This window comes from Pecten maximus, chromosome 11, assembly GCF_902652985.1.
Source record: "Pecten maximus chromosome 11, xPecMax1.1, whole genome shotgun sequence".
Classification (NCBI taxonomy): Eukaryota; Metazoa; Mollusca; class Bivalvia; order Pectinida; family Pectinidae; genus Pecten; species Pecten maximus.
The window spans coordinates 10,787,392-10,811,781 of NC_047025.1; the positions used below are offsets into that span (position 1 = coordinate 10,787,392).

At 35.5% G+C, this 24,390-nt stretch overlaps 1 protein-coding gene across 2 annotated transcripts; it reads left to right on the plus strand.

The window, feature by feature from the left end:
• The first annotated feature begins 982 nt into the window (after positions 1–982).
• On the plus strand, positions 983–24,390 carry LOC117337279 (rhophilin-2-B-like). 2 transcript variants are annotated; one of them, XM_033898176.1, is made up of 15 exons: positions 983–1,238; positions 9,883–9,998; positions 11,951–12,079; positions 12,646–12,721; positions 13,209–13,286; positions 14,254–14,378; positions 14,710–14,818; positions 15,287–15,436; positions 16,452–16,544; positions 17,488–17,644; positions 18,311–18,427; positions 20,259–20,379; positions 21,327–21,477; positions 23,159–23,308; positions 23,825–24,390. In XM_033898176.1, the coding sequence occupies exons 1-15, from the start codon at positions 1,200–1,202 to the stop codon at positions 24,182–24,184; spliced, it is 1,971 nt and encodes a 656-aa protein (XP_033754067.1). In that variant the 5' UTR covers positions 983–1,199; the 3' UTR covers positions 24,185–24,390. The 2 variants fall into 2 exon arrangements, with proteins under 2 accessions (XP_033754067.1, XP_033754068.1); XM_033898177.1 differs by lacking the exons at positions 983–1,238; positions 11,951–12,079; positions 12,646–12,721 and having other exon boundaries at positions 9,886–9,998.

Sequence of the window (24,390 nt, forward strand, 5' to 3'; positions counted from 1 at the left end):
CTCAGCAAAAATGTTAAAAATTGAGAAGCAAAAATCATCCTTCTATACGATGATTTCATTTCAAAGACCACCTATTACCGCCTATAACGAACACTTGTCTACCTGTCTTTACCGACCTTTTGAAGAGACAACTTGTCTATAAAGACCACCTGTCTATAACGACCACTACCTATCATTTGCATTTAAAGATCTCTGTATTACGACCACTCAATAGCGTTTACATATAAAGAGCACCTTCTAAAACTACCTCTTGTAAAGACTCCGTTCCTGTCTTCATCGACCCTATGTAAAGACTTTTCATCATATATTACGACCACCTGTCTATAACGACACCTTACTATGAAACCTCATATCAACTTGAATGCAGAGGAATGTCCCTGTTTTTCTTCTTCTTGATAATCAGACTTGTGTAATGTTTTGTAAAAAAATCGCTTTGGTGTTTTTTTGTTTTGTTTTTTGTTTTTGTTCAAGTTCAACAATCTATACATATAATGTTGATATTAATGTGATATACTTTTTTTTAATTACCAGCAGAGACATAAAAGTGTCATATACCATATATATATATATATTTGACAATACTCTTGATAAGAAGAAAAGAACATTCATATTATTTTTTTTTTAACCGTGATCTAGTTATAAGATTCATTTGAAATATGTGTTGTCCCAGAACCAAAATATGACTCCATAAGATTTAAGTACGGGACATTTTTGTGGCGAAGGGACATTCATCAAAATTGCTTTCATTCACTCGAATGGTGGAGTTGATATGAAAAAAGCAACAAATTATATGTGAACTTGTTCTATTCAAACTAAGTCATGCAGTAAATATGCATATACAAATATGTAGCTTGTGATTACGCACTACCACGCGATTTGAAAAAAAAAAATAGTCTGACAACGTCTCCTCGATCTGCGCCTAAGTAAACGTAGTTCTATGTACAGATTAGAGACATATCTCTCTATTATTACTGTTTCAACCATACCTACTTATTATTGTACGTCTGTAGGTTTAGTATAGGTATTACACGGGCACCTGCTGTGCTCAACGAGAACTAGGCTACCTTAGTGACGTCACCACGCGAACAGGTCATAGGTCAGCGAGTGAAAATGGGAACGGATGAAGTTTGCTGAAGTTGTTGCTCCGGAGTATAAATACATTCCTCAGCCTCCATGTTCGCTGTAACCGACTTTACGATATGAGCGGAACACATACAGCCGTCCACCATGCTAGAAAGGTGAGAATTACGAAAACAACAACTTTGAACAATCTAGATTTGTGGAGATCCTCGACTTCGTGAATGTTACACTCTCATTCTGGGCAATGCAACTGAAAGTTTTGCAAATATAAATCCGACTGATATTATATCCATGCGATTGACTGTTTAAATGTATTGTCTATGTCTAGATTTTATTGTGTTTTATATCAGGATTGTCTGAGATTTTAAAATGAGTAGATTTGATCTAAAACACGGTGTCGACAGCCTTGTACGACAAGCTAAAGGGTGGTTGTTGAATTGAATGGGGTGTTGTCTTATCCATTGTAACCCGGTCTGATATACACAGTGGACTTTAAATATACCTAAGGGATAGGCCAGTCGATATATATATATATATATATTAACTTAACAGAAATATCTCAGTAATTTAATAGCCTTCCACGCATCAACACAATAAACTATGTCTATAACAATATTGATGTAATGGTCCAAAAATGTTGAAATACGTTGTTGTGTAATTATAGTCTACCTAGGTAAAGTATACAGTAGTTCTTCATTATATTCAAATTTACCTGTAAACCAATGAATGATCGTCACAAGTGAATTCCTGGGAATTGGTTCCAGTCGACTGCATGAGAACATTTTTAACGCTGTATAAATATATTGAGGATGCTTAAAATCTAGTCGATAGGAATTATGTTTCATGAATTACAAGTAAACTGCTCTACCTGTATTTTATGTATAAGACGTTACCATGATTACCTATTGAAATGCTAACAAGCATTTTTAAAACCTCTATTCAAATGTCTAGTCAGAATTCAGTCGACCATAGTATGTTTTTTCATTAAGTGTGGCTGGTATTTCAGACGTAAGATTATGTATACACACTGTAAATGATTAATGAAAGTCATGTATACATTAAAGTATGTCAACAATGTTGTCGTTTGGTAATGTATGTACTAGTCACAGCGACTTACACATTTACAACTTATCAGGAGTCCAGGCTAATCAAAATACGAGCTAATTCCATTTAAATCACCTTACTCTGTCAGCACTATTTACATAGGTTTGTACAGATAACAGATAGGTATACATCTGTCATTATCTTATTGGGCATGTTAAATTGTTTACATAAACATGTAAATTGGGCAAATATATACTACTAGTGTCGCTTATTGCCACTTGTAACAAAATACTGCTCTGTGTACAGGTAAATGTGGATTGGGACACTGTCTGTTTCATTATGACACATGTACCTTGACGAAATAGACATCAGTCATTACATGTAGTACAGTGTTTGTAATGAGGCACAATACATTTAATGCTAAACTTTTGCATCTAATTATTTTACTAACTAGTCAACTGCTAGGGCCATTTTGAGATGGGATCTCCTTGTAGTAGCTGGTGGCTATACCTCATAAATAGGATATTTGTTTGTTTGTTGTGTTCATTGCCATTGATTGGTAAGGGTAGATTTGAGATGGGATCTCCTTGTTGTAGCTGGTGGCTATACCTCATATATAAATAGGATATTCCATGCTTGTTTGTTGTGTTCATTGCCAATGATTGGTAAGGGTAGATTTGAGATGGGATCTCCTTGTTGTAGCTGGTGGCTATACCTCATATATAAATAGGATATTCCATGCTTGTTTGTTGTGTTCATTGCCAGTGATTGGTAAGGGTAGATTTTAGGTGGGGTGTTCTTGTAGTAGGTGTTTGCTACCTCATTGAGACTTGTTGCATATTTTCTAGAGAAATTGGAGTTAAGTAATAGCTAGGGATGATTTGTGATTTCAACTTCACAATTGAGAAACCACCTAGCAGAATTGATGTTATTATTAATTGGAGGCTCCTAATTAAAATAATAAGCTATTTTGATAGGTTTGATTCCTGGAGATATGTGCTTGCAATAAATTTGTTTTTTCTTGTTCTTTCACAATGACATTGATTGATATATTTATTAGACAATCGCTTTTTAAATCATAAAAAAAATGTAACATATGTTCAAAAGATGCTATCTGACATGTCAATTGACTCAGATCTATTTTAAACATACATGTATGGTATTAAATCAAACTCAAAGTACAATTATATAACACTGTTAAATATGGTTATAATTACTTGTCTATTGCAAACAATGCATATAATATATTTATTGAATCAATTTCCTTTTTGAACAGATATTGATTTGTAGCTGCAATTATGCACAGGTACAAAGACCACTTAATGTGCTAGGCTCTAGCTGTCCCAGGAAAAAATAACAACTTTCTTAAAATATAATACAGACAAAAATTCAGTCGGAGAAATTTGCTGGGACGTCCTTATATGGTGTTACGATAAGCATTCCTGTACCACATGACTACAAGTATACTAAAGGTCTGTCATAATTATAATGTCTCGGTTAGTAAGTGGGAAATCGAACTATAATTGCTTTGTGGATATGGATATTCCATGATAACCTGGTAGATAATTTGTATACAATGTACTGTATCACCCATTCCCGACTATGCTATTACATATATAACCTATTTTCTCCGGGTACTCAGCTTTCCCCTACCTCCAAAACCAGGCACATCTTTAAATGACTCTGTCTGTTAATAGGACGTTTAACAAAATATAAATGAACAAGAAAAATCTTTAAAAAAGATAAACGGCATAGTTTTAATGCTGGTGGTTATAATGTAAAACTGCCGGTGAAAAAAATTAACAAACTAATGCGTTTCAGCACGGATAACAAAATTGTATCGGTTTGAATCAGATTTGTTGATAATAAGGCAGACTTTGAATCAGGAATACAATTTTTTTTTAATTCAGCTTGCATTCAATCTTAAGTTTGTTTCGTTTTTAACTGCATATCTCCATTTTGCATTTATCGCTACATTGACCAATCGTATACTTCATCTTGATCAGTAACGCCACCTGTCTCGTCATATCCGGGACCAAAAGAATATTATACGGCTTTGCCGAAAAATAAAACTAGCATAACCTATACAGGTTATAAGAACTGTGTGCACAGGAGAAAGTCACTTTGCTGTAATTATAAGCTACAATATTAATGAGTTTAGGGCGTGAACTAGTACTCCAACAAGAGAAAAACACTGATGATTTCATGCATGCAAGACAGGATTGATAATCACTTGATCAAACGCTGTTGATAATTATTCACCTGTAACCATATAAATTATTGAGTATTCAAAGTGTACATATATATAATGTCCATAATTATAAAAATCATTTATTTGCGAAGAAAACAGGACTGTAAACTATATCTCCCAATACTGTACACTATATCTCCCAGGACTGTACACTATATCTCCCAGGACTGTACACTATATCTCCCAGGACTGTAAACTATATCTCCCAATACTGTACACTGTATCTCCCAGGACTGTACACTATATCTCCCAAGGCTGTACACTATATCTCCCAGGGCTGTACACTATATCTCCCAGGGCTGTACACTATATCTCCCAGGACTGTACACTATATCTCCCAGGACTGTACACTATATCTCCCAGGGCTGTACACTATATCTCCCAGGACTGTACACTATATCTCCCAGGGCTGTACACTATATCTCCCAGGGCCGTACACTATATCTCCCAGGGCTGTACACTATATCTCCCCGGACTGTACACTATATCTCCCAGGACTGTACACTATATCTCCCAGGACTGTACACTATATCTCCCAGGGCTGTACACTATATCTCCCAGGGCTGTACACTATATCTCCCAGGACTGTACACTATATCTCCCAGGACTGTACACCATATCTCCCAGGACTGTACACTATATCTCCCAGGACTGTACACAATATATCCCAGGGCTGTACACTATATCTCCCAGGGCTGTACACTATATCTCCCAGGACTGTACACCATATCTCCCAGGACTGTACACCATATCTCCCAGGACTGTACACTATATCTCCCAGGGCTGTACACTATATCTCCCAGGGCTGTACACTATATCTCCCAGGGCTGTACACTATATCTCCCAGGACTGTACACTTTATCTCCCAGGACTGTACACTATATCTCCCAGGACTGCGTACACTATATCTCCCAGGACTGTAAACTATATCTCCCAGGGCTGTACACTTTATCTCCCAGGACTATACACTATATCTCCCAAGGCTGTACTCTATATCTCCCAGGACTGTACACTATATCTCCCAGGACTATACACTATATATCCCAGGGCTGTACACTATATCTCCCCGGACTGCGTACACTATATCTCCCAGGACTGTACACTATATCTCCCAGGACTGCATACTCTATATCTCCCAGGGCTGTATGCTATATCCCCAGGACTGTACACTATATCTCCCAGGACTGTACACTTTATCTCCCAGGACTGTACACTATATCTCCCCGGACTGTACACTATATCTCCCAGGACTGTACACTATATCTCCCAGGACTGTACACTTTATCTCCCAGGACTGTACACTATATCTCCCAGGACTGTACGCTATATCTCCCAGGACTGTATGCTATATCTCCCAGGACTGTACGCTATATCTCCCAGGACTGTATGCTATATCTCCCAGGACTGTACACTATATCTCCCAGGACTGTACACTATATCTCCCAGGACTGTACACTTTATCTCCCAGGACTGTACACTATATCTCCCAGGACTGTACACTATATCTCCCAGGACTGTACGCTATATCTCCCAGGACTGTATGCTATATCTCCCAGGACTGTACACTGTATCTCCCAGGACTGTACACTATATCTCCCAGGACTGTACACTTTATCTCCCAGGACTGTACACTTTATCTCCCAGGACTGTACACTATATCTCCCAGGACTGTACTCTATATCTCCCAGGACTGTACACTATATCTCCCAGGACTGTACTCTATATCTCCCAGGGCTGTACACTTTATCTCCCAGGGCTGTACACTATATCTCCCAGGACTGTACGCTATATCTCCCAGGGCTGTACGCTATATCTCCCTGGTACAATTTCGGTCTGTGCACTATAATTAAATAGGAGAGCAGTCCCAGGGTACAGCACTATACATTTGTTAACTTGGAGTTATTTCTCAAGTTACATATATATAATTAACTTTATCAAATTAAAGGAGTTACATACACAAAAGAGATAAATTCACTGTCAGGTTACACTATCAAGCATAATGATATTTTTCTAAAACATTAAATCACTGGGAATAAAAGACTTGACTCATAATATATGACCTATATCATTGTCTAAATATAAATGTCGGTGAAAAAATTAACATCAATCTGAAATGAAAATGACTTATAAAGGCCTATAGGTATGTAGTAGAAGATATGGTGGGATGAAATAATTAACAAGGTTCTATACTTACATATGGATACCTAAAAAAGGAAAATGGTGGGAATTCTACTTTAACTGGAAAATTGCCGCAGAGAGAGATTTCTCTAGGTGGTATTATCAGGTATATTATGAGACCTATTTCCCTCAACAGAAGGTAACATGCTGGTATGTATATAATTATATGCCGGTACTTTTAGCCTGTACATCTGGCCCCTAGCTAGCCTGTTATTCACAGTTCCATCTCATTCATGCAATATCTATGATCATCTTGTATCAAATTTGTTGAAATAAACTTGATATATGTATCAACTATTTGTTTGAATTTAAAAAGTCTACTTGACAAGCTTAAATTTCCTTTTGATGTAAATCTAGAATAGAGTCGATAACTATTTTACCCATGGCTATTTTACATATATATATCTTATTTAGATTTTTACACTTTGTACATTGTAGTATATATTCGGATGGGATCAGAAACAGTTTTACCTGAAGTGAAACTATACTTTATATGTATATATAGACACAAAAAGAAATGTTTTTCATTTATGTAGGTCTTGTAAATTATATTGAATGTTATGTAATTTCTTATCTCAATAGTTAGGCTAAGCAAAACTATATGTTGTTTCCTGTTAATAATATGTTTGAAAAATATCTGAGAGGTAGGCAGTTAAAATAAAAAAATTAAACTTTATATAATAAAAAACAAAATATCTTTAAAATTAGAATGTATATTCACAACTTTAAAAGATTTTGATCAAATGTTCGGGGTAGGTTATAGGCAAAGAAAACAATTGGAAGATTAGGCAATGGGAAACGAAAAATGATTTTAAAATGTTTCAGTCTTATGACCCATCTCATAGTAAGACAGGGCTGTGCAGCCATCACAATGACTGGCTTTTCCTTATAAGGGCATGACATCATTATCATTTGTATCACCTGTATGACATATACAAATGTATTGACTGCCACTCCCTAAGGCTATAGTCGAAACATTAATGCAATCAGCTGTTGTGCTCTAGCTAGGTAAGTGGGCAGTATATCTGAACTTAAGATCAAAGTGGTTTATCCTGTCACCCACCTTCCCCCTCAATTACCCAAGGCATTTCTATAACCAGTCTTAATTCTAAACATCAAAGACAGCTCATCTTCTCTACCCCTCCCTTTCAATATCTAGGTCATCTTAATGTATCATTAACCCTGTTCGAATTGAATCTTCATGAGAATCTCAATGAGTTTGATGCCTCCAGTAACTACATGTTAAATAGGGGCAGTGTTTGGTCTCGGAGCAATAAATTGTTTTTAGAGTTTAATGAAAATAACTCTTCAAGTTAAAATCACACGTACAGACCTGAATTGTATACAGCAGACAGTATTTGCTCCACGAGGCAGAATCATCTTGTGATATGCATAAAACTGCTTATTTACAGTATAATACAATTGTACATGTATTGATAATTTGATAAATAGCTACATAGACATATATGAAGTGCATTGTGTCTAGACAGAAAATTTCTTTGATCTTTATAAATTAAACATTTCATATAATATACATGTATATATATATATTCATCTTCAGTTTGATTTCCAGATGAGTTAAACCATATATATTCTAAATAAATACCTCTTCAATATCTGCTCATGCAGGTACATGAATATATATATGAGGAATGTCTGAAATGAAAAAAAGCCACCAGTATGAAGACTTTTAAGGAAGACAGCTTAAGCTACATGATTATGTAAATATATATTTCATTTTGAAAAAATGTCAGTAGGACATTTATTACAAGGCACAGGGGCTAGACACATTCTTGACCCAGAATGAAATATATTTAACCCAGCTGGGTTTGACCCCCAGATCTTACCAAGGTTTGCCCCACCCCCCATCCCCCACAGATCTCTACCAAGGTTTGACCCCTACATCTCAGGGTTTGACCCTGGCCCCCAGATCTCTAATTACCCAGGTTTGACTCCTAGATCTCAGGGTTTTGACCCTGGCCCCCAGATCTCTAAACCAAGGTTTGCCCCCCCCCCATCCCCACAGATCTCTAAACCAAGGTTTGACCCCCAGATCTTTTAACTATAAAGTTTGACCCAGCCCCTAGATCTCTCAACCAGGGTTGGACCTCAAGCAAGGTTTGACCCCCAGTCTCTTAACCAGTGTTTGACCCCCAGATCTGTTTCAGTTATTAGAGATCTTGGGGATGAACTCTTGGTTAAATATTTCATATTTGTGCTTGGTGATATGAACGTGTCTAGCCCCTGTGGTAAAAGGTGTTTTAGGTGTCGATATGAATAGTGGAAGGGTTATTTTTAAAAATGTTACAAAACACAATCCAGCAATTGTATTTGAGCCGGCAATATATTTACATCTTATGTTGTAACTGTCAAGCTTCTTACTGAACACAGATGGTAGAAATTGCTAAGGCAATAAGAAATGTTAGTGTGTTTTATCACTTTGATAGATTATACTAAACAACAATGGTAGGATTGACAAGATTTTATAGTGAACCCAGATAATAAATTAATGTATAGATTAATTTGCGAAAGATACAAAATATTTTTCCTGAGATAAGATATCAGTATCGCCCTGATATATGTGGCCCACCACATTCCAAAACCATGAGTCTCTCTACTTATTTTCAGTTATTCTTATCTACAATTAAGTGTAAGGGTTAAATAAAAAATATTTTAGCTGCATTTGTCCAAAGTACAGATCTTCATACAGTATATGTACATAACATTTTATCTCGTGTATTATATATCCGACTTCAATTTTGCCAGTGTACCAGTATATATAAATTATATAAATATCACAGATTTTTCATTGAATAGATTATATTGTACAATGCACATATTCAAAATTTCAAACCTCAAAAAGTATACACCTATATTAAGAGCACTTAATTTCTTCTTCTTTTTTTGTTCAGAACTCTTAGACTGAAATATAAAATGTTTGCTTTTCTTTCTGGTGCATTAAAATTTTGAAATTACAAGTACACTTGCAATATAAGTTTAACTTATGATTGATGTATACAATTTGGGGTGGGGGAGAGGGGGAAAGAATGATTACATGTGATATAATTTACCGGTAAATGACTTATTCTTTGAAAAAACCATACAAGGTTGATCATTATAATTAAAACTAGGTATGGGTATATATACCATGTAAACACTGTCAAATATTTATTTTTCTTTTAGATAATTCATTATATTTTTTTCAGTTCATTTCAGATGTTGGAGATTTTAGCATCAAAGTTTGAAAAAAAAAGAATTGAAAATGGTTTACATAAACAGGCCTGGGATTTACTTTGAATAGTAAAAACTTATTCTGCATTTTATTTCAGGGTTCTGACCCTCTGGTGTCGACAGCACGGGGAAAGTTACAGACGAAGAGATCTAAAATCAACGATCAGATAAACAGAGAACTGAGAATGAGGAATGGTGCTGAAAATTTATTTCGGTATGTGATGTGGACGTTGGTCAATTATAAATTCAAACTGGCTGTTGTAAACATTATATTGGCTCGGGAAGATAATGTTCCCTCGGGGAAACAATCCTCCATATTCCCCTCAGACAAGGGCACTATTTATTTTATTATACCGAATAGATATCAATTTATCGATATCCTCCTCAAATATTGAGACAAACCTCTTGGACGTCTGCTCCATGTTTACAAGTTGTCTGTGTCACTGTTGCATTTGTAAGAATTGTCTCCCTTCTCAATGTTCGTGATTTTCCGTAAGAAACAATCGTGCGTTTTCGGGCGGAGCGGGGAACATTGCAATATCCCATGGCAATGTTGACCGCTGTTTCTGACACTGCATATTGTTTCAGGTCATGTGATTAGGAATTGACCAATAATAAGGCGAGAATCTTACATAAGGTATAATAATCTGTTTTGTTAAATTATTACATTTCCGTAATAGAAAAATCAACTTTTTTACTTTAATTTATTTGTATTTTCTTATTTTCAAACTGGGAATTTTACCTAAAGAACTACATGTAGTATAAATAGAAATCATTTTGCATTGGGCATGTATGAGTTTTCACCTCAGATCTGAAGTTAAAAAACCACTAAAAAGTTCTTTCAGTTATACTTAAAAAAAACCTTTATACCTAGGATAAGATCAAGCCATTGAGATAGGTGATCTAATTTTGAGTCCAAGGCTTATTGAAAGGAAAGGTCATGACATAAAAAATGTCCTTAAGGCATGAATTCCTGCCATTCTGGCCCGAGGAGGTTATGTGTTCGTATAAGTGGTGTTAACTTATGTAACATTGAGAAAATCTTGATAAAACTGAAAATCAGTAAAAACATTTCATTATTCCACTGTTAAAGATACATACCTAACTATGCCTATCTACTTTCAATATACCTGACTTAAAAATGTGACAGTGTAGTTTACTGTCTTGTTTATATGTTTCTATTTGTGTGGTGATGTTTCTTTTCATTTATAACCATTTCATGACTTTAAATGGAACCATACTTGCCAACTTCTATGAATTTCTACTGGGGAGATTATGTTAAAGATTGCTGAAGATTTTAAGCCTCAAATAATGAGCATTATTTCAAGATTTTATTTTAGCAAAAACTAGCTATATGTGAGCTGTTATTTTTGCTGGACGAATTCAAATTTTGAATTATGAACAATAGAGGAGATTCTACTTATACTTTATGTGTAAATTTACTGTAAAAAAATCAGGAATCTCGAACTCCTTCATTTATAGGGAGGGATGGTAAGTGAGATGACCTTCCTGTGTTGATGAGCTGTTTAGATATATATGGTAATACATTAAAACATAACCTACTTATTTTTATACCCGGTATGATTATCACATTCCTGGTATAGAAAAATGAAAATAAGACTGAAGCGTTACACATAAAATCTCAACCTTTATAGTCAGATCTAGATCTTGTTATCTCAAAGTCAGGGGGATAATGGAAATATTAAAGTCATCGTGAGTATTTGAGATATCTGCACATATTTCACACAGCACTTTTGCCATCAGAATTAAATTTTTACTTTTAAGTTAAACAGAGTGGTCAGAGTCAAAATGGGGGCGCGGTGGCCGAGTGGTTAAAGTGTCCCGACACTTTATCACTAACCCTCCACCTCTGGGTTGTGAGTTCGAAACCTACGTGGGACAGTTGCCTGGTACTGACCATATATGGCCGGTGATTTTTCTCTGGGTACTCCGGCTTTCCTCCACCTAATCCTGGCATGTCCTTAAATGGCCCTGGCTGTTAATATAATAGAACGTTAAACAAAATAAACCATAGTCAAGATAGAGAAGTTTGACTCTCTAGATATCACTTAATCTTAACATGACTATCTATAAAAAAATCTACACCATGTTAAAATTCTGATGTCTGATATTTATTGATTATATTCCTTGTATTTGTGATTTCAGAGCCACAGGTAATAAAAGGCTAAAGGAGCTAGTAGCTGTAGAACTGTCATTCTTCAACTCCAATATCCAGCTCCTAAAAGAAGAATTATCTGAACTGAACAGTTCTATGGAAGTTTATCAACATGACAGGTAATAGAGTGGTTGTTAATTAATTCTAAAAAATGTTTTCCTTCAGTATAATATTGCGTAGTCTTGCTCAATAGAAGTTTTAATAGTTACAACAGCCAAATTTCGTGTTAGATTTCACAGGGCACATCGAACTTAGGAGATGTATATAATTATATTGTAGGTTTATCTTGTCTCAACACTAGACAGGATTAATTACACAATTATAAATCACTACCGATTTACCAAGAGCAAATTAAAAGTAAAGAGATTTCGAAAGAAAAGAACTTTGGTATAAACTGGTATTTTCATAACTTTACGTTATATTTTGGTGATGTTTTGCAGCTGAGGATAAACTAATAAAGGATGTATTTCCAGTTTTCAGAGAAATATTTTATAAATTTTCTCAAACAATATTTGTACACAAAGGCAACTGTGAAATAATTACAGTTGAGAATCAAAATAAATTTCATTTTGCCTTGTTTTTATATCTTTTTGTTAGGTTTCCTTTGAAAATCTTTAAATTATCCAGAATTTTAACAAAAATTGGTTTAATATTACCTGTTAATTATTTACTTATGTTATTTCAGTGGCGGGGCGTGTGTTCCCATGATTCCACTGGGCCTGAAAGAGACGACAGAATGTGACCTGACCGTCCCTCTTAAGGTGATCATTGGTTGAGGGAGACTTTGTGATATATTTTTACAATATAATCAATACTTTACATGTTCAGGAGAAAAGAAAAATGCAATTTGTTTGGTTTTAATTGTTTTAATAGACAAAATGTTTTAGAAGAAGCAATGTCGTGCTTTTGGGTCAAATTAATCTCTATAGGTCATATATATAAATGACTCTATAAGCTGCAACAATACAAATCTGTTTTCTCGTTTTCTTACATGTGTTTTCAGTTTTTGTCATCATGTGCTATTAAAACTTATATTAGCAAACGAAGATTTTTATTCTGTTCAAATTTTTTTTTGCTCAGGGATGAATTGGTATAGAATGATTTTAGTGTTCTTAATTATTTTAATGTGGTTTCACTGAAAGAATTACAATTTGTATGACAGGTCATATTTGATAAGAAGTTTTTTGTGTTTGACACAACACCTGGATGTCATTGTAAGGTGTACATGTCAATACTTTGTTTTTACAGGACTTTATCATGGAACATTATAGTGAAGACTCTGAAAACTACACAACTGAGATTCAGGAACTCCTTGATCTAAGACAGGTGAGTTATCCCCCTTTGTATGCATAAACAGTCATTTCCAAGTTTCTCTGTAGAAATCTAGTATGTAGTTTTCAACAAAATATTTTCCTTCAGACTAAATGGGTGTTAACTGTGAAGCATATTGTGCAAAATTATTTTCAAGACTTGTAAGTGTTTTTGATATGATATTATAGGCTTTAAAATACAAATGTTGGTCATTTGATTTTCCAAAAAACAATTTAAATATACATTGGACCAGCAATAACTCTAGTAACACCAGTCGTCCAAAAAAAGATCACCATGACTTTGTCATAAACAGAAGTGTGCGGATAAGCAGTGATCTACCATATGTGAATGTCTCATAGTTTAGGTCGTTCTTTCAAGAAATAGTGGAACATCTGTGACAATGTTTAATGTGGAATATATAAAACATGTTCAATAATTTGTTAAGTCACAATTAAGCCTTAGCAAATAATTTGTAAAGTCCAAGCTTTTAGCAAATAATTTGTTATGTCACAAGCCTTAGTAAATAATTTGTTACGTGACAAGCCTTAGCAAATAATTTGTTATGTCACAAACCTTAGTAAATAATTTGTCACAAGTCTTAGCAAATAATTTGTTAAGTCACAAACCTTAGTAAATAATTTGTTACGTCACAAGACTTAGCAAATAATTTGTTATGTCACAAGCCTTAGTAAATAATTTGTCACAAGCCTTAGCAAATAATTTGTTAAGTCACAAGTAGAAGATGTGAAGTAGTGTGTAATGTGTACCGTATATATCGCAAAACGATGTTGTCAATGGTTATGTAGTAATTTATTTTGACGAATTATATGCTATTTTTAACAGTCTTAACTAAAAAACACTCCATTACACATAAAAAGAGATGAAGAACAGACATACTGTGAATTTTTAAAACAGAAGTTATGTTCCAGCAACATATACAACTTTAACGTGAATATAATATTTAAATGTTTTTGTATTGAAGGCTATAAGGACACCACAGCGTAATGAAGATGGGGTTAACCTTCTAACAGAGTACTTTAATCAGCTGTATTATGTGGAGAGACGATTCTTCCCACCAGACAGAGTTCTGGGCTGTCATTTCCACTGGTACGATCCATCATAATTAAATCCAAGCCTTTCATTGTATTTTGACCATTTTTGAACATATTTGTTGTGGCGCTTTTAAATATATCATAAATGCTGTTTAATACCACAGATAAAACGAAAATATCACCCACAACCAGCCCTGTAACTCTTGTGTAATGTTGAATATTTTGTTTATACACTTTACTATAAAATTTCCTTGAATTTTGATACAAATTCTTTGAGTGTTGGATTTCCTCTTATATATAACAAACCGCTGTCATTCACTCCCTGGGGTTAAGAATGTGCATGATCAATTGACAATATTTGTGTAATGTTAGTTTGTATCTGCTAGGTATGACTCCCTGACTGGTGTCCCTAACACCCAGAAGACCATGGGCTTTGAGAAAGGCAGCGTTTTATTCAACATTGCAGCATTACATACTCAGATTGGCTGTAAGGAGGTAAAATTTAGTTCCTTTTAATATTTAATATTTAATAATTTTTAATATCCTTGCATCTGTATACAAGGAAGTTAGGTGCCTGTTAGTATAATGCAGTTGTAAGGAGATTTAATTCTGTGCCATTTTAGTCAAATGCAGCTGTAAGGAAGTACAATTTTAGTGCATTTGAGTTGAATGCATTTATAAGGAGGTAGATATTTAGTGCCTTTTAGTCTAATGTAACTATAAAAATGTTTAGGGCTATTCCATTAAAATATCTACATGACCCCAGGACTCCAAAATTGTTGGATTTCCTTCCTATTACTTGTTTATTAAATCAATCTTTGGTGGTACCCTTTAACAAAACCTGGAGTGGGGTAGATATATTTTATTGGAATACCCCCTTTTTCTGTCCGAGATGGAAGAAATGAGTCAGTAGATAAATGATTATTAGATTCTTATTTATAGGTATTTTTGTGTTTATTTTAGGACCGCACCAACCCCACTGGCCTGCAGTATGCTATAAACAGTTTCCAGAAGGCCGCTGGCACATTCCGATACCTACACAATCACTTCTCCAATGCCCCTAGTATGGATATGCAGCCCCAGACACTAACGATGATGGTTCAGCTCATGATGGTAGTTAAAAAAATCCTTTTTCTTTTCCTCTAAAATTCTTAAATCATTTGGTAATTCTAAGCAATAAATTCACCTGTTCGAAAGTAAAAAGCTTTTATGAGCAGTTGAAAAACTACAAACTTTGTTATTTCACAACATTTGGGAAACAAACTATATAAAATTATATAACAGATAATCACTTCTTGTTGGCCTGGATGTAAGTGTGCAGGAGGTCTTGCTGCAGGAAGAAAACCAGAGTACCCAATGAAAATCTGTATGTTTGAAGAGGTTACCCTATAACTTTTCACATCAATTTGGGAATCTAACCCTGGCTCCCTAGGTTTAAGGCTAGTGAGCCACCATTGTACCACCTGACCTCTCAACAAGTGTGACTTTAATTTCAAATTACCAGATTCAATTTTGTGGTCATTAGTAAATGTCAAAGGTCGCACATTACCACAGTCCTTCTCTACTTGGTAAGTAAGGTGTTGGGTGTTGTGTGAATATTTGCATATTAGGAAAAATATCTGTGGTTGGCAGAGAGCCGTAATCCTGTATTAACTGTAACTGAACCCTGTGGAGGATTAATTTGAAAACATTTAAGCAATGAACAATGGTTTTAACATTGTTATAGTCGATATAGCGGCAAGTTTTATGGTGGGCAAATGGCTGATTGGCATGGGAACCCGTTAGGGTTTCCATGCTACATTTGCCCACCATACATCTTGCTGCCATATCGACTATAACAACATTATGACCACTGTTCAATACTTATATTTACATTGTCTTACCATTTTCGTCAACTTTGAAAAAAATTAAACCAATACAAAAAAAAACCCGCCCTTTTTAACATCACATGACCCACTGGGTGTTATAGCCTGAGGCACTGGCTGTTATGGTGGCAACTGCCTCTTTGCATTGTGTCAATGGGGAAATGCGGAGCAAATGTAAATATAGTAACATGTGGGTTTACAACAAATCTAAATCTTGTATTTTGAAGATATGTTTAGTAAATTTTATAACTCTTTCTTTACAGAGTCAGGCCCAGGAGTGTGTATTTGAGAGCAAGGTTTTTGGTGGCGTTGAAGGAATTCTAGCTCATGTAAAAGCGGCCCAGGAAGCCATAGTGGTAGGTTTACTTAAGACTAGATATTGTTTATTATAAAAATATGTGGTGAAATTCTTCTTACCAAAATAATTAATAAATTCAGGATTTTAGTAAATATTTCCCTTGTTAAAATTTTCTTTTGACAATTTTAGACAAGCTCTGTGAAGATTTTTATGTATCTGTTATCTGTTAAAAACAGATAATTTTTCCTTCGTATACCTAATAATTGAACATTAAACATGGATGTTACAGTAATTTAAACATTTTCATACGACTGAGATGAATTTGTGAAATTGTGAAAAACGATAATTCCATGTGTCAACGAGGTCTGACAATGAAAAAGATAACTATTAAAAATATTCATGAAATATTCTCACTACATGCATTTAAAATACTAATCTTCAATTTACATTTTAATTTTGATCTAGAAATCATATTTGAAGTTTAGGTGCTGTAAATCACTTATATTTCGCGAGTACTTTATTTCGCGAACTCACCTCATTCGACTTATTCGCGAATACATAATTTCGCGAATTCTGATCTCAAAATGTCTTTAAATTGTAAATAAATTGTAAAATGTAAATAAAGCTTTCACGCCCGTTCATATGTAGTGTTTTGTGATATAAAATTACAATCTGATATAAGTATATAATTTATCATTCTATTATTAGTTTAACTGCAATGTCTGTTCATCAAGTAAAGATTACGGTAGATTCAAAATGGACGCCACTTATTTTTGCCATTCTTATATAAATATTCGCCAGGGATTTGAATTCACATTTGACTCTCCTCGCGAATTAATGCGAAATAAATCCCACGCGAAATATAAGTGATTTACAGTATATGTTTTTGATATTATAAATAGAATTGTGTTTAATGATTTAGTCCATATATGATATTCCACAAAGTTTTATTGTTTTACAGTGTATTGTTTTTACGCCATTTATTTTTGTCCTGTTGACAGGTGTCACAGATGTATGATGACACCCAGGTTCTGATGGCCTCCGAGCCAATGAAGGATTACATCCCATACTCGTGGCTGTCCATGACTCAGGTGAAATCTCAGTACTACATGGCAATCGCCCACGAACACATGGCCAGTGCAATATTGAATCATAAAGGTATGAGGGAAAAATCTACTGATGATGATAAATCCTTGACCATAGGAAGATGTAAATATCTAGATAAACAGAATCTATTGTCCATATGTGTTTAAGATAGATGTTTATCAGTCCAGGGTGACATTATGTAGTCTCAGACTAATCAGATGACATCGAAATCGGTGAATTATCAGTCAGAGTTAGGTAACTGTTAAAATCTTGTTCAAGGCAAAGTCAGGAACGAGTTATTACAGAATGCTAACCTGAGACTAATTACAGAGTTCTAACCCGAGACTACAGAGGAAAATCAATTTTGAACATCAAAGGGTAACAGATTCCTTTTCTCAGACATTGAATCAAAATTGCATAAAAGCAATATGAAGCAGTGATTATAATATATTATATTAATCATTATTTCTAATTATCTTATTTGACTGAATTACCTCCCTTGTGAATTATGTGTTAGAAATGTATTTGAGTATGACATAATTTTGTAGGAAATGTTTCTGTATACATATAACGGTATCAGAGAGATCGGACGAGACAGAAGAATTAAGCATTCTGTAAAGATTTCCCTGGCTCCAGTACAAGGATAAAACTTACAGTATCAGACAAGTTTACTGGAATGAATTCAAAGAATGTTTGAAATTGACTATTTATAAGTTTTTTCAATACAAAATTTTGTAGACAATAATGATCACATCAAACTCGGCCTGTACATGGCTGCCCACCAGAACTCGGAAGTGGATGACGATAACAACAAGGTGGAAACGCCCCGCACTGATAAGGAGAGACTTACACATGGTAGGAAGTCTGTGGTAGCTCCTGTCAAAAATTATATTTATAAATGTGTGTAGTTGAAAACAAGATTAAAATAATATAACCTCTCTAATGGGGTCCGTATATTTTACTCTCATTGTCTTGTCTATCTATCCAAGAATTCATTACCAGGACGTATCTGTCATACAGTGCATTATCTTGGAAAGGCAGTGTGTCGGGTAATAGTAAAAGGTCATGGTATCAAAAGTAGGTCACTGTAACCTATATTTCGGCCTTTTATATTGATACCGGAGGTATTGCAAAAATAGTTTTGAGGCCATGATTTGATGGTGTGGATATATTTTGAAATAAAAAACCGATTTTGTCTTTTTCTAGGAGTAGGTCACCTCTTGATTTGTATTTTGAACTTTGATCTTTATAAGGAAATTGAAAACGAAGTTAAACTTATCTAAAATTTGATTTTGCTCATCTACTAGGTTTCCTAGTGGTATGCAGGCCCCTCTTACATAAAGTGAACACATATTTTGTTTTTTGAATTATCGGTTTTTAGCCCACCATCATCAGATGGTGGGCTATTCAAATCGCCCTGCGTCCGTGGCCCGTCCCTCCCTCCCTCCGTCCGTCCGTCCGTAAACAATTCTTGTTATCGCTAATCCTCGGAAAGTACTGAAGGGATCTTTCTCAAATTTCATATGTAGGTTCCCCTTGGTGCCTAGTTATGCATATTGCATTTTGAGACCAATCGGAAAACAACATGGCCGACAGGCAGCCATCTTGGATTTTGACAATTGAAGTTTGTTATCGCTATTTCTCAGAAAGTACTGAAGGGATCTTTCTCAAATTTCATATGTAGGTTCTTCTTGGTGCTTAGTTATGCAAATTGCATTTTGAGACCAATCAAAAAACAACATGGCCGACAGGGTGCCATCTTGGATTTTGACAATTGAAGTTTGTTATCGCTATTTCTGAGAAAGCACTGAAGGGATCTTTCTCAAATTTCATATGTAAGTTCCCCTTGGTGCCTAGTTATGCATATCGCATTTTGAGACCAATCGGAAAACAACATGGCCGACAGGCAGCCATCTTGGATTTTGACAATTGAAGTTTGTTATCGCTATTTCTCAGAAAGTACTGAAGGGATCTTTCTCAAATTTCATATGTAGGTTCCCCTTGTTGCCTAGTTATGCATATAACATTTTGAGACCAATCGGAAAACAACATGGCCGACAGGCTGCCATCTTGCATTTTGACAATTGAAGATTGTTATCGCTATTTCTGAGAAAGTACTGAAGTGATCTTTCTCCAGTTTCATATATAGCTTCCCCTTGTTTGAAAAGTACTAGAGGGATGTTTCTCAATTTACACAGATTAGTAAAAGGAAGGGAAAAATAGAGAAAAAGATCAATCTGACATGGAACCTATAAAGATCGTTCAATGGTGGGCGCCAAGATCCCTCTGGGATCTCTTGTTAAATGATTATCTTTTAGGTTGAAAAATTGCTTGTCTTCATTAATTAATAAAGGACGACATTAAAATAAATTAAATTAAGAGCAAAGAAGGATTTCTTCCTTGCTAGTGAAAAATGAGTTAATATATAATTAATATAATATCAGTAGAGATTGTTCTAGTTGTGTGTAATCACTGTCAAATATGAGTTGCTTTGATAATTACTATGACGAGTACAAAGGTGCATTCCTGAGAAAGTGGGAGGGAACTTGTTGGGCGAGGGACACTCATTACAGTGAATATTTAACAGTTTAACCTGGAAAGAGTGAATATCTATTTACTTAGAACAATGCCTAGATATAATGTATTGCTTATTCCATTGTTTTAATCTCTATAAATTTGGTGACAGGAAAGGCTCACTTAAAGGAAGCCTTGATGAGCCATGAGGAGGCCCTACGACTACACGACCTGTGTAAACAACTCAGAAAGATCGACCAGTTCCTCGGTATCCTTAAGCCCGGCCACGATAGGTAAATTACTGGGTATAATTAAATTAATTAAGTGTCCTATACTTCTTAAGTCAGTTTTATTAATGATGATACTGCAAACAATTGAAATAAAACATTTTGGGATTATATAGAGGTTTTGTCAATATATTACCAAAGATATGGTAAGGTTTGCAAAATAAAAAAGGGCTGAAGGAATTATTAAATTAAAAAAAATGAAAAATTTGAACAGAGAAAATAGATCGAATAGCAATTAACAAGTCTTGATTTCATTCTGTCTTATAATATGGCAGAATTTAGATACATTATACATGTATGTGTATTGGGTAATGATCGATAGTTGATGCATCCAGGCTTTTCTAGTGAATAATATATCTCACAGGAGGACTGCAGAAAAGAAAAACTATGCATGATGAGTTCTGAAAAATGTGGCTTATTTAATATACCATAATACTGTTTTGAATTTTTTTTCCGTTGTTCATGTTGACAGTGTCAAAACTGTTAAGTCCTTCCATCTGTTAGATATTTTACAGGAATAGCCCTATAGAACCATGTATATTATTTGTTGAGGCAAATGTAACATACTTCATATTAGACCAATGGCTAACAATAAAAAAACAAGAGGTCAAATTGGCCTGTATCGCACATCTGCTCGTAGAGCTTCTAGACTTTGAAGTTGATCTAGGTCAGGTTTGGGCAGGTGATCTCAAAATTGAATCTTAAGATTTCAAACAAGCCACTACTTGATTGATTGTTTGTTTATCCAGACAACACAGTTTGTGTACCTAATACGTTCAAGCTCAACAGAGATAGTTCATGTTGAAAGTTTCAGTGTTTTCGGTTCTGAAACATGCTACATGTAGTAGAAAATGGGTTTCTGAGTAAATTTTACATTTACAGTAATCATGTACCCACCTGTAAACCTCGCTTGATGTTGTGTCCAATTCTTGTGTATATTTTGTAACCTCCAGGTGTTTAGCTAGCTTCTCTTCATTGGAAGAAGAAGACGATTTCACAGAAATTTTCATGTCTCCAAAAATCCAGCCAAAATCCGAGCGTGTAGTTTCCCCTACTCCACCAGAGTTCACAAAGGTCAAAGTGACGGACATCTTTCAGAAATTGGTAAGTATTTTTAATTGTCAGACATCATTAAAAAACCCGACATAATTTCTGAGCATCATGCTGGACATGCTTAGATACAACTTTTTTTAAAATTTATGTTTTCATTTGTCAAGGTCCTGTGTTGATTTTCTGTTATTGACAGTGTTTCAGGGTCCTGTGTTGATTCGTTATTGAACATGCTTCAGGGTCCTATGTCGATCCCCCGTTACTGATGATGTTTCAGGGTCTTGTGTCGATTCTCTGTTATTGACCGTGTTTCAGGGTCTTGTGTTGATTCTGTTATTGACCGTTTTTCAGGGCCCTGTGTCGATTCTCTGTTATTGACCGTGTTTCAGGGTCCTGTGTTGTTCCTTCATTATTGACCATGTTTCAGGGCCCTGTGTCAATTCTCTGTTATTGACCATGTTTCAGGGCCCTTTGTCGATTCTGTTATTGACCGTGTTTCAGGTCCCTGTGTCGATTCTCTGTTATTGACCGTGTTTCAGGTCCCTTTGTCAATTATGTTATTGACCATGTTTCAGGGCCCTGTGTCGATTATCTGTTATTTATTGTGTTTCAGTGTCCTGTGTTGATTATCTGTTATTGACCATGTTTCAGGGCCCTGTGTCGATTCTGTTATTGCCCGTGTTTCAGGGCCCTGTGTCGATTCTGTTATTGACCATGTTTCAGGGCCCTGTGTCGATTCTCTGTTATTGACTGTGTTTCAGGGTCCTGTGTCGATTTTCTGTTATTGACCATGTTTCAGGTCCCTGTGTCGATTCTGCATTATTGACCATGTTTCAGGTCCCTGTGTCGATTCTATGTTATTGATCGTGTTTCAGGGCTCTGTGTCGATTCTGTTATTGACCGTGTTTCAGGGCCCTGTGTCGATTTTCTGTTATTGACCATGTTTCAGGTCCCTGTGTCGATTCTGCATTATTGATCGTGTTTCAGGGCTCTGTGTCGATTCTGTTATTGACCATGTTTCAGGGCCCTGTGTCGATTCTGTTATTGACCATGTTTCAGGGCCCTGTGTCGATTCTCTGTTATTGACTGTGTTTCAGGGCCTATGTCGATTTTCTGTTATTGACCATGTTTCAGGTCCCTGTGTCGATTCTATGTTATTGATCGTGTTTCAGGGCTCTGTGTCGATTCTGTTATTGACCATGTTTCAGGGCCCTTTGTCGATTCTCTGTTATTGACCGTGTTTCAGGTCCCTGTGTCGATTCTCTATTATTGACCATGTTTCAGGGTCCTGTGTTGTTCCTTCATTATTGACCATGTTTCAGGGCCCTGTGTCGATTCTCTGTTATTGACATGTTTCAGGGCCCTATGTTGATTCTATTATTGACCATGTTTCAGGTCCCTGTGTCGATTCTCTGTTATTGACAGTGTTTCAGGGCCCTTTGTCGATTCTGTTATTGAGCATGTTTCAGGTCCCTGTGTCGATTCTCTGTTATTGACCGTGTTTCAGGGCCCTGTGTCGATTCTCCGTTATTGACCATGTTTCAGGGTCCTGTGTTGATCCTTCATTATTGACCATGTTTCAGGGCCCTGTGTCGATTGTCTGTTATTGACCGTGTTTCAGGGCCCTGTGTCGATTCTCTGTTATTGACCATGTTTCAGGGCCCTGTGTCGATTGTCTGTTATTGACCATGTTTCAGGTCCCTTTGTCGATTCTCTATTATTGACCGTGTTTCAGGGTCCTGTGTTGATTTTCAATGCCAAAAATGAGTGGTCTGCTCCTCGGACCGTTGTGCTTGACCGCAGTGCTGTCCAGGGATTTGGCTTCAGTGTCCGTGGCGACTGTCCAGTCAAGGTGGCGGAGATCGAAATGGGAAGTGTGGCTGAGGTGAGTCCCTAGTTACATTCTATTCAAGCTTTACCCTTCAATACACTGTACTTTACAAATCCATTCCCGGAGTTTCTCACAAGTTCACTTTGTACTGCTTGTAGGCTCATGGTCAAGTTAAAAAATATTAAGTAAAATAAATATTAGACCCAGTTATGGTCTGGAAAACCAACTTTGTAGACAAATATTTGGAAATAATTTTCATCTTAATTGAAGAATGTACAGTTAAACCTTGTTATCTTGATGTCATTAAGGTCATACAAAAACAGATTGAGATTTCTGAAGTATTTGAGGTAACCGAGCATATTTTATTAATATGTAGAATTTTTATTGATGGAAAAGAATATGTACACTGATTTTAACGGTCTTCGAGTTATCAGATTTGGAGAAAATGAAGTTTTATTGTAATAATTAGTAACTTAATTCATTGATTTATTATTCTGGATGTTCTTGTATAAGGAGAATCAATATTTTTTTCGCTAACTTTTGATATTTGAATTTTTTTTCATGATTCAGGCTAGCAAGCTTAAAGTTGGTGATTTTGTGGTGGCTGTGGGTAGCAAAGACTCCAAATGGTTGAGACACGAAGAGGTTGTGAATTTGGTCCGACAATCTGGTAGCCATCTTGAACTTACATTAGTTACTCCCATAAACAATAGTATGTTGGAAACTCCGCGACCGTCTTCTACACCAAGTTCTCCTGGAACTCCAATGCGGATGCAGAGTCCAGGAGAAAGTGTGTCCAGCCACAGTGTGAAAAGTAATCGCAGCAGACTAAGTGCTCCCTGGATTTTCATCCGGAAAGGGTCGAAGGAAAAACAGGAAAAGCCGGAAAAAAGCAAAGAATTTGAAGATGGAGATTTGTTTTTGCGATAACTTTATTTAAAAAGATTGTTGTTTTGTCAGAAAAAGAGGATGTGCACATTATCAAAAGACTTTTAATCACAGTATTATGACTAACCTTTTATATATTATCATATATTATATTTTATTATATACATTTTGATATGCAATTGTTCATTGTAAAAGCAATATCTACATCTTGTAGGAAGAGAGAACCGAGATTAAAATCAAAATTATTG

Excerpts from the sequence above, each read along its gene's own strand:
- LOC117337279 (XM_033898176.1), top strand. The coding sequence starts at position 1,200 with ATGAGCGGAACACATACAGCCGTCCACCATGCTAGAAAG. Across the intron at positions 18,428-20,258 it reads TAAGGAGAGACTTACACATG|GAAAGGCTCACTTAAAGGAA; the intron begins GTAGGAAGTCTG and ends ATTTGGTGACAG. Across the intron at positions 20,380-21,326 it reads CTTAAGCCCGGCCACGATAG|GTGTTTAGCTAGCTTCTCTT; the intron begins GTAAATTACTGG and ends TGTAACCTCCAG.